The 11,606-nt window shown below is 53.6% G+C and overlaps 1 protein-coding gene across 1 annotated transcript; it reads left to right on the top strand.

Annotated features, from left to right (window-relative positions):
* The first annotated feature begins 6,738 nt into the window (after positions 1-6,738).
* LOC127312273 (non-specific lipid-transfer protein P5) lies at positions 6,739-7,426 on the top strand. Its single transcript, XM_051342842.2, has 2 exons — positions 6,739-7,177; positions 7,274-7,426. Exons 1-2 carry the CDS (start codon positions 6,801-6,803, stop codon positions 7,278-7,280), a joined length of 384 nt encoding a protein of 127 aa, XP_051198802.1. The 5' UTR covers positions 6,739-6,800; the 3' UTR covers positions 7,281-7,426.
* Positions 7,427-11,606: the final 4,180 nt, after the last annotated feature.

Raw genomic sequence — 11,606 nt, 5'->3', positions numbered from 1 at the left:
TGCGCGGCGGTCTCCAGCGGGGCGGGGCAAAGAGGGCAGCCACTCGCCGAGAGGTCCAGAATTTTCTTCCGATGCAGGTTGGCACGGCATTGGATGCGCCCGCGCACCAGTAACCAGGCGAAGAAGCGCACCCTGGACGGCGCGCGATTCTACCAGACGAAAGCAAAGTTCGCATCCTTTATGCCGCCAAAGACGCAGAGCTTGTAGAGAGCAGAGGTTCGTAGCCCACCGGCACCTTTGCCGCAGAGGGGAAGGGAGCGGCGATCCGGCGCGGTGCAGAGTTGGACGCTGCTCAGCAAGTGGTGGAGCGCGTCCTTCTGGGCAGCAGCGGTGGCGGAGAGGCGGGGCACCAGGTTGTCATCGAGCCCGGTGGCCATCATCTGGCGCATCGTGGCGCCAAGGGCAGTGCAATGCGAGAGGAGCTCGGGCATCGCAGCAGCGAGGGGGCCGGATGGCGTCCACGCATCCCACCAGAAAGAAGTGCGCGCTCCGTCCCCGATCTCAACCCGCGAGATGCTGCGGTAGAGCGGAAGGAGCCGGAGGAGGGAGGCCCAGTGGGTGCCGCAGACCAGGGCGGAGCGTCCCAGCGAATCCAGCGACGCGTCGCCGATGGCGGCCCAGACCCAACGCGGCCAGGAGGCACCGGGCTCCACGTGAAGACGATGAAACAGCTTGATCTGGAGGCAGGCGTTTTGTTCAGGAAGGGAGCACACTCCCAGACCTCCTTCTTCCTTAGTCCTGCACACCAGGTCCCAGGCCACCATACATTGGGCCCCAGACACGCGATCGGAGCCAGCCCAAAGGAAGGCACGGCGGAGACGATCCAGAGCGGCGACCACTCCGAGGGGTAACTCCATGGCACCCATGGCGAAAGTGGGGAGAGCATCAAGAACGGCATTCAAAAGGACCAGCCGGCCACCCGACGAGAGGAGGAGGGCTCTCCACCCAGAGAGGTACTTGTCGGCCTTCGAGATGAGCGGCGCAAATGCGGCGAGGCGGAGTTTTTCAGCAGAGAGGGGCAGACCCAGGTAAGTCTGGGGGAAACCCTCGATGCGGCACTGGAGCTTAGCCCTGATGCCATTAAGGACCTCCGGAGCGATGTGCATGGGGACGATGGTACTCTTGGAGTAGTTGATGCACAGGCCGGTGGCGCGCTCGAATTGGTGAAGGAGGCGCCGAAGCCGCCGTGCAGCCCCAACCTCCGCCCGGAGGATAATCAGCGTGTCGTTGGCATATTGAAGCACGGGGCAGGGGGCGCCGTCCACGATAGGGTGCTGGAGCACGTCGTCGCAACGGATCAGGTGCTGCAGCACATCCGCCGTGATGAGGAAGAGGTAGGGGGATACGGGGTCCCCCTGCCGGAGCCCACGCATGCAGCGGACCCACTTGCCAGGGACGTTATTGAGGAGGACGGCGGAGCGCGAGGAAGAGAAGATGTCATCCATCCAATCGCACCAGAGGACGGGAAACCCGCGCGCGATCATGATCCGCCGGAGGCTGGCCCAGCTGACGGAGTCGAAAGCCTTGGCAAAATCCAGATTGAGGACGATGCACGGAGCGCGGCGGCGGTAGCAGGTCTGAACGAGCTCGGTGGCGTAGACGAAGTTTTCCGAGATGCTCCGGCCTGTGAGGAAGCCCGTCTGGTCCACGTCGATGATGGCCCCGATCCTTCGTTGCAGCCGGGAGGTGAGAGCCTTGCAGATGCTTTTGATGGAGCAGTTTTGCAAGGAGACCGGCCGAAACGAGGCGGGGGAAAGGGTGCCGGCGAGCTTTTGGATGAGGGCGATGTGAGCCATGTTGATGCGGAGGAGGTCGGCGGCGCGGGAGTGGAATTGTTCAAACAGACGAAGAAGTGCAGGCCCAACGCAGCTCCAGGCCGCCCGGTAGAAGCCAGGCCCAAGCCCATCGGGGCCAGGAGCGCTTGAGCGGTCGAGGGAGTTCACCGCCTCCGCGATCTCGTGGGCCGAAAATGGCCCAACAAGGCCATCGCCGTCGATGCGCGGGCAACCGCGGTAGAGAGCGTCGATGTCGAAATCCCAGGCGATCTCTGTCCGCCGCCCGAGCAGGTTGTTGTAGAAGGAGTAGAGGGCGGCGGCCTTGGCGTCGTGCGTGGCCACAACCACGCCGCCCACGTCGAGGACGCGGATGGAGTTGCGGCGCAGGCGCTGGGAGGCACGGGCGTGGAAGAAACGGGAATTTTCATCCCCTTCCTTGATCGCCCGAAATTTCCCCCGTTGCTTCCAACGCGCGGCACGTTGGAGCACGAGGCGTTCGAGCGTCGACCTGCACAGACAGCGCAGCTGGAGCTCGTCCATGGAGAGAGGGCGAGACTCCTCAAACAGATCAAGTAGATCAATAAGAAAGGAGCAGTTATTTTCAAATTTGGGGTTAAAGCGGTGCGAGCGTCTCCAAACCTTGGCGGCAGAGCGGAAGGATTTGAGGCGAGCAGCAATGTCTCCCGCCGCGTCAGTCTTAGCTGCAGGTCGAGACCAGGAAGGGAGGGTTGTGGGGAGGAAGAGAGGGTCCAGGAGCCAAGCATTCTCAAAACGAAAGCCAGACGCACGGGGGACAGAGGTGGAGGCGGTGACCAAGAGAGGGACGTGATCAGAGGTGGGGCGGGGGAGGGAGGAGAGGGAAGAGTTGGGAAGAGCTAGGTTCCAGTCCTAGTTAAAAAGAGCCCGATCGAGACGAGCGAGGACGGGGGAGTCTCGTTTGTTAGACCACGTGTAACGGCGATCAAGCAAGGGAAGCTCAAACAAGGCCAAGTTCTGGATGGAGTCGTTAAAGGAAGACGTAAGCGCGAGGTTGAAATTATCGTTGTTTTTGTCGCTCGGATCACGCACAAGGTTAAAGTCACCAATGACGAGCCAGGGGACAGGGAAGAGCGGGCCGAGGGACTCAAGCTCCGCGAGAAACGCATGCGTCAGGGAGTGGTCGGCAGGCGCGTAGACGTTAGTGATAACCAGGTTTAGGTCCGAGAGGGAAGTGGAGAGAGAGAAACGGTCCCGACGAACCGAGGACAGCGAGAACTGGCGGTGATCCCAAGCGGTGAGAATCCCTCTAGAGCTCCCGATGGCGTCGAGAGATTCGAAAGAGGTGAGGCCGGAGGTGAGGATAGACGCAGCAACAAAGCTATCCATGGAGGCGAGTTTGGTTTCCTGGATACAGAACATCGAGGGGGCGGCTGAAGAGATCGCGTCACGAACAATGGGGCATTTTTTCAAACAGCCTAACCCTTGCGTGTTCCACGAAACGATCTTAACATCACGGAGGTGTTTAATCATCGAAACGGCAAACACCGGAAGAATTACAGGGGATACAGAGGAGAGAACACACACGCACACGCACGCACAAACAACTGAACGCAGGGAGAGGGACGACGAAACTAGGGCGGGGGAGAACAGGAACACAGGCCATCCACAGGAGGCAACGGCGCCGGCGCGCCAGAGAGCAGAAGGGGCGCCTAATCATCGGCACCGGAAGGCACCGATGAGGAACAGATGGCAGCGGCGAACGCATCGACGGCACGCTTACGGAGGGGCTTGGTGACAGCGCCAAGAGCTCCATGTTTCTGCACTTGGCGCTGCAGGGCTTCAGTGCACCCGCCCAGCGCGTCTTTGAGGCCACGCAGCTTGACCGCGCGCACCTCGATCGGCTCGTAGAGCTGGGGCTCCTTGGAGGCAAGACGGGAGCTGCGCTTGACAGGACCCGCCTCGGGAACAACGCGAGACGGACGGGCTCGTGTCACAGGCACGACGGCGGGTGGCGCGACCACGGGAGCAGCATCAACGACTTCCGTGATCACCACGCCACGGCGCACGGACAGGGCAAGGGGAGGGCCAGATCCCAACTCCCTGGAGGCGGACGACGACCCAGCACCCGCATCCCACGTGAGAGTGAGCGACGAGGAGCGGGAGGAACCGAAGGAGGGGGCCGAGCATGGGGGAGAGCTCGCGACACTGTCCAGGAAGGCGAGCAGCGCCTCGTGAGGAAGGAGAGCCCCGTCGATGTTGTCGATGTCACGGTCGCCGCGTAAGCCGTTGTCAGCAGCAGGGGCTGGCGGCAGGCGGCCAGGCACGAGCGGGAGCCGCCCCAGCATGCGGTTGAAAAGAGGCGGCGGAACGGGACTGGAGAACGGAATGTACTCTCCCTCGCCGTTGTAGGAGTCCTCGACGCGCCAAGCCCGCACCTTTCGAAGCGTGATCAGACGGGAACCCCAAGGTTCCCGCGTGAGCAAGATCTCCGCGGGGACGAACTGGGCGTGGCGCAGACGCACCACAGCGCGGACAGCAGCACAGTCCGTGCCAGAGAGAGAAGCAGCATCAACTTCCAGCGTCTCACCGAAACAGCTGAACGCGGCCGCGACATTCAGGTGTCTCAAGTGCTCAACAGGGACACGGCGAGCGAGGACAAGGGCGACCCACTTCAGGTTGCTGGGGATGCGGTCCGCGGCTTCCTCCGGAACGAGGCGAAAGGTGGCCCCATCGCAGTGGAACAGCTGATGGAGGAGGGCCAGCTCCCTGTCCTCTTCAGAGAGGAAGCGGGCGTAAACGTCGCCCAGAGAGGAGCCCACCATGGTGACATGCAGGCCCGGCAGCTCAGCGAAGATGGCCTCCGCACAAGCTCCAGCAGGCGAGGAGAAGGGAGGAAGAGAGTCTATGTAGACCACCGCCATGCGACGCGCCGCCTCCATGTCCCCTGGCGGCATGAAAACCTCCAGAGGAGGGGCAGCGTCGTCGGACACGTCGTCAGACTCCACTTCCTCTTCATCCTCAGCCAGAGAGGAGGGGGAGGGCGCACGGGGGGGAGGCACGGGCTCGACCACGCCAATGATCCGCTCAACAGCAGGCGGGGCGGGGGCCTGTGACGACTCCCCCACTTCAAAGAGCGAACCCATGCGGCGAGGTGGAGAGGAGGAGCGGGCACGAAGCGCGCTGTAGAGCGGCGACAAAGGAGTGAGCAGCGAGGCGGGGTAGGGGGTGGCAGGACGGCGCGGGGCAGCAGAAGGGTTGGCCGGGCGTGGGGACGAGCGCACGGGGACAAAGGTAGGCTGGGGGAAAGGCATGGTGCACTCCTTCAAGCGGTGGCCGGAGCGACCACACCCGCGGCAGCGAATCGGGTCTCTACACGAACGGACTTGGTGGCGGACAGAGAGGCAACGGAAACAGCCGTCGAGACTAAGGTTTTTGAAAGGCGCGGAGGGTGTTTTTGGAGAGGGAAGGGGAGGGCAGCACGCAGCGTCCAGATAAGAGCGAGGGAGCGGCGAGCAGGCAGCATTGATCGCAGGTGGGTGAGCGGCCGGAGAACCGGGAGCACCGTTGGCGGGGGCTCAGGGCTCGAGGGCAGCATGGGCGCGGAGCTCCGGAGGTAGGAGATAGGGGCGCAGACGCGTTATCCTTGAAGGAGGAGGCGACGGCAGACGCGACAGGCAACTGCGGCGCGCTTCCCTCCCCAAAACGAGCGCGAGGAAGAGGAATTAATCCTCTCCCACCGAACCCAGAGGAAGATGCGGGCATGCGCGACCAGGCGGGCAAAGGGCGACGCCCATGACGTCGCTTGGAGAGCATGACAGGTGGGGCCTGAGCAGACAGCTTAGCAGCGCAGGCACGAGCGTGGGGTAGGCCGTGGTGAAACCCTAGCCGAAAACGAACGCAGTGGCGTCCACGATGAAACGAGCCACCGCCGGCGACCCAACAACGACGTGGAAAATCCCATCCTCGACAGCAGTGGCGACCAAGCCAAGCTCAGGGCCGCTGAAGAAGAAGGAGAGGATGGAGCTCAAAGAGGCGGCAGAGAAACAAGGGGAGAGGAAGGGCGGAGTTACCCAGATCTCGCCGGAGGGACAGGGATGGACTGGATTGTGGGAGGGAAGCGACGAGAACCTCGACAGGACATAGTCCTGGAAAACCTTACCTGGAGACCAAGCAGCGAGACGGGAGCGGCGGTTGACAATGGCGCCGCCACCCTCCGAGGAGGGACCTTCCGGGAGAGAGCCGACAGGGAGAGGATCAGCAACGGAGAGCGTGAGCACGGCTGGGTCTGGCCGGCGCACAGGTGGGGTGGCGCTGGTGCTCTGGACGAGCAGCAACGGAGGCTGGTGGGCAGCGACGGCAGAGGGCGCGCGCGCCGCCAGGCGAGTCACCAGGCGAGTCGCGAGAGCAAGACATCCTTCCCAATCTGTTGCCTCTCTCCCAATCCCAACAAGAAGAACGTGTAAGGTGAGGTGTACTGCTGCTCTGGTGTACGGCTGTTTGCGCCTTTTCTCCCAGTAAACAAAGCACTGGTGGTTGAGCTGATTATCCGATCTAACTTTATTTTTTCATAAGATCCATTGGCTGCCATTAATTATTAAGTTAAATTGATGGGCAGATGTGTCTGATTAAAAAAAGAGTCATGCTGGTCTACGGCCCCGTTGCGTTCACGATCGATCGAGTGTTCCCCTTCCCTCACCTGATGTCCACACATGGCGCAAGACACCTGCATGCGTGTTGGAACTTCGATGCTGCACGTCGATCTGCACCAGCATAACACATGGCAAGAGCCAACACAACTGTCGCACACTCGCAGCATGCAGGTTTCCACTTGGCAACACAACTGATGCGTTTCTGTTCTCAAAAAAAAACTGATGCGTTTCTAGCTTTCTACGCCACTATGCCAACTACCTACCTACCTACCTCGTCGCCTCCCTAGCTGCCTATATATGCGCTCTGCCTGCTCACCACACCCACTTGTCTGAGATCACCATTCGCTTTACTCACCCATCCAGCGACGCTGCTATTTTGCTCCAGAGCTTGGGATCGATGGCTTCTCCGGCAAACAAGGGTGGCCGCTCGCTCGCGCCGGCGCTGCTCGCCATGGCGTCGTTAATGGCGGTGGTGGCGCTCGCGCCGCGAGGGGCGAGCGCGGCGCTGTCGTGCTCCACGGTGTACAACACGCTGATGCCGTGCCTCGGGTACGTGGAGTCTGGCGGCGAGGTGCCGCAGGCGTGCTGCGGTGGGATCAAGAACATCGTGGCCACGGCGAGCTCCACGACCGACCGCCGCGCTGCCTGCACCTGCCTCAAGAACGTCGCTCGCGGCGTCGGTGCCGGGCCGTACCTCAGCCGCGCCGCGGGGCTTCCCGGGAGGTGCGGCGTCCAGCTGCCCTACAAGATAAGCCCCAACGTCAACTGTTACTCGTACGTGACACATCAAAACCCAAACTGGATCTGTACTCGATCGGTTCACATAAGTTTTCGTCATATATACGTTTTTAACGTTGCAGTTTTGTGCAGGATATGAACTGAGGAGTGCTCTTCGTCGGAGTATAAACTCCACACTGTCCGTGGGACGTTGTTTCTACTGGATCGTTTCTATGCGACTATACTGCGCAATCCATCTGTAGACGATGGTGAATAATCGTCCAACTGTATTTATGCAATGGTGAATAATCGTCTAACTGAATAATCGTCCAACTTTATTACGACTGTGATCGACTGATCGTCTCATCGTCTCAACTGGAATGCTATTTCCACATTTCAAAGGAACACAATATCGTTTATTATCGATAAACTGTATCTATAGCAAATACCAAACACACATCCGAAATGACACGACATCAAGAACTAATCAAACCACTAAACGACATCAGCCACCGCCCTTGGTAACATCCAGATTCTTCAAAAGTGATGCCTCTAAAAAGAAGCAACATCATGCTATGATCAATCCAAGGAGGGTAGATTGCGGAACTTGATTCTGAAAAGAAACTCTAAGAAATCTATGTTTACTGCCTTGAACGAAGAACATTTAAAACAACTCCATTTTCATAATTGTAAAACTAATGAAGATCAGAACAAAGTAAAACTAATGACTCCATTTTCATAATTGTACTAAAACTAATGAAGAGAACCACCAAAATCAATGAGGCTAGAATAATATTCCCTCCATTCCAAAAAAAAGTTTCTTAACTTTTTCAAGATACGGATATACCTTTCGCATCTTTATATGCTTTCGCATCTAGATAAAGTTGATAAGATTATATTTTGTATAAACAGAATGAGTACTACCTCCATCCGAAAATAAGTGTCTTACTTTTCTTTAGATATTGATGTATGTAGATAAACTTTAGTTGTAGGTACTTTCATTACTACGAAAAGTGGAGACACTTATTTTTAAATGAAGGGAGTATATCATCTAAGATAGTAACAAAATACAATGAAAAATAAATAACTACTCACTCCGATCACCTTTAATCGACGTGACAAATGTACATAAGTAGGCCATTTGGTGTGCACTGCTAGCGTCACTTTATTACGTCCGAAGTGAGTAGTGGATTAGGAAATATACAAGTAGGGCCAGATGGGCAAACGGGGCAAGCGGGCGACGAAGAAAATTACCCATTTATTATTAATTATATAGTAACTATTTCATTATTTTTTGTTACTTCATCGAACTTAGTTTATGTTCAAAATGAAAAATATAAATCTTATCTACACGAGAAATATACAACACTGAGCAATATAGTGCACCACACAGGAGAAACAAACATGATAAATAATTGGCATGGCTAGTTCCTACAAAATATTACTCCCTCCGTTTCTTAAAAAATGCCCAAATTCTTTAAGATATAGATACATGTATAACTAAAATACGTTTATATATCTTCATATTTAAATAAAGTTGAGCAGTCTTTTAGTGACGGAGGAAGTACTTATACACTCTGAACAAACATGCTCACAATCTATGTATGTGCAAAATTTTGTGAAGAAATTTTATTTTTGGTGCCCGAGAAAAAAATAGAATCGGTGTTCTAGAAATACTGTTTTGAATTCTTTTAGAGCATTGTTGTAATGCACAAAGCACAACAAAGGCTTGCTGCCTCGATTTCTTTTTTCGCTACTGTACTCATTTTTATTTTCGAGAGAACATCAAAAGATTCATTGATTAATGCTCACGGGTATAGAAAGATTTTTTTTTTGAGACACACGGGTATAGAAAGATGATCCGTAGTGTGGAGACCGAAGGATCCATAAAAGAAAACCAAACATGGCGCCCAGATGATTATAATGTTCAAAAAAGTATCGAACTCACTTACTCCCTGGGCTACTGGGCTGGAGCCCATGTGGCAATGGCCATACATAAATCTGGCGTTGGCGTGCCCTTGCAGTTTCTTGTGGTGAAGAAACATATTTTTGTGGAGTGGGTTACCCACGGTGTGGCAAAGACCTCAGCTGACTACACATTACATGAGAACCGACCTGTGATTGGATGGTTAGGAGAGCAGTGGCATCCCAAGCCCATCAGAATTCAAATCCTAGATTTGACACTTTGGTGTCTCATAAAGGCGAAATATTCTTCAGTGGGAGGCGACGTTCCCGTCGACAGCGAGACGCATGTGGTGACTTCGTCAATCTCAAGACCCGCCGGATCAGTTCTTCGACGCAGTCTCTTGAAGTTGCTCATAGGGGTTGGGTGTGCGTGTGTGCGTTCATAGGAGTGAGTGTGTGCACGTATGTGTGAGTGTCTTTGTTTGTACTGTCTTTCGCAAAAAAAAAAGACTACACATTACACAAGACACTGTCTAATAAGAACAATATCTCGCCGATGTTATGCACTGGCAATGCACAATCCACCCCATATATATCTCGGTAGAACCATATCCTCCACCTCCATTCCCTGATGGCAACAATTATGAGCTGAAATGATGTAGCATTTGCGGTCGAGGGTGATAGGTTACGATGGTGATATACTGATATTTGCTTGGTGCAACTCTGTAAGAAAGATAACCTTAATAACCCTGGTTTGAATCATTAAGAAACTAGTATTGGTCCAAAGGAAGATATTTGCATATGGAGATATTTGTTGTTGCAACTTTAGGAGAAGGTTAACTAAAACCACTCTTGTTCTGAAGCCTTTAAAAAGAAGTAATATTTATTGAGAAAGATATTTTGGCTCAGGAAGATATTAACTCTGCACTAGAGCGTTTCGAAAAGAACAGTATGTTAAGAGCAAGATATTTGCAAAAAGAAGATATCCTGTTGCCGGTGCCTATGTGACTAAGAAGATATTAACTAGTATAGTGCATACCTGAAGAACTCTGATCTACAATTGTTGGCAAAAAGTCCGCCCATAGCAACATTTTCGCTTTGGTACGGTGCACTTTTTCTCGTCCCCTATGAGGTTTATTGCTTGGCGCATCTTTGCGGCAAAGATAACCTAAACAATTCACTCTGTTCTTGATGCTTGGAAAGCTGATTAGTCATGAGAAACTTGACACGGCCAATAAATCTACGATACCTCCACACGCACTTCCATCCAAAACCTTGGATACACAAGATACCTAGAAAGCGCACATAATTAAAGCCGAGCACTACCAAGACTAAACTATCGATGTCCTCTTTAGCTAGGTAGATACTACTTGTCATCTCTGAAACAAAAGCTTGAGATAATAAACTCACCAACAGGGATGCCAATTCTTGTTAAGGAATCCACACAAAATAAGGAGCCAGGACGACGTCGCCGCGTGACCATGCCACACAGGATGAATGGAAGCACTTCTGCTCCGGTGCTCCTCCCTTGGAAAAAATCTGGGAGCGTCAAACACCATAACGGTGGAGATCTTTCCATATCTGTTTGTAAGCGGGGGTAAGATCATAATTTTAGTGTAGGTCTACCGTCCATACAGTTCTATACATGCCTGTATGGCCTACGTCGTGTCATATCTCTTTTTTGTACCTATCTACGATTTCAAAACAAAAGATCCACGATGTGAAGCAGTACTTAGACATATGAGATCGTTAACTGGTCATGTGACCTCTTTTTTCCTTCTTACGCGACGTATACATACTATATCAAGGGTTGGATATGGGTTTCGGTGAACCTAACACACGAAAAAAACTAACTATGACTTTTCAATTTACATTTAGAGGGGAGCATCGGAGCAACCCTCGAATGGAAGATTCTTTCATACCTGCGGGGAAGCTTTTGCATTCATGGGATACATATCTCCTTTTTCAGTCACTGCGGTGGAAAACAAAGCGCCCGCTTTTGCTGTATTTTGTAGGACAGGGTAGTAACGACTGGGGACACGCACCACGCAAACCCTCACACTTGACAGTCGCCACTAGAGTGCACTCATCTCAGATGACATATTTTACTATCTCAGCATCATGTACCCTGCCTTTTTACTAGCAAGATAAAGCGATAAGAAATCCAGGTACAGCGTTGTACACTAGGCTTTGGTGACTAGGTTGCCTCGCACTAGCGAGACCATAATCTGAAGGCGAGCCCAATGATTGCTTCTTCGGTCCAATGGCTTCTAGGTGTTGCCAAACTTTTTTTCTTCATTGGTTTTGACATTTCTTATTACCTCAAGGTTCCACAAAAGGACACGGCTAGTTCTCGATCGATCTAAAACTAACTTAATTCTCGATCGGATGACGTCACTCAGTTTCATATGCAACTTAAAAAAAATTGTGCAATTCTCATGTGCAGAAATCACGATACTAATATTGCTCGAATTAACCAAACACTACAGGAATCTACAGAGGTGCCGACGGCCGCGGGCCCTTGGCGTAGCCTTAAAAGGCCGTCAGTGTATGCTACGCTGAGGGTCACCGTCGCCATAGC

This window comes from Lolium perenne, chromosome 1 (genome assembly GCF_019359855.2).
Source record: "Lolium perenne isolate Kyuss_39 chromosome 1, Kyuss_2.0, whole genome shotgun sequence".
Lineage (NCBI taxonomy): Eukaryota > Viridiplantae > Streptophyta > Magnoliopsida > Poales > Poaceae > Lolium > Lolium perenne.
This window is presented reverse-complemented; position numbering and strand designations above follow the sequence as displayed.

What these genes read in the sequence shown, in the direction of transcription:
- LOC127312273 (XM_051342842.2), top strand. Translation starts at nt 6,801, where the DNA reads ATGGCTTCTCCGGCAAACAAGGGTGGCCGCTCGCTCGCGCCGGCGCTG.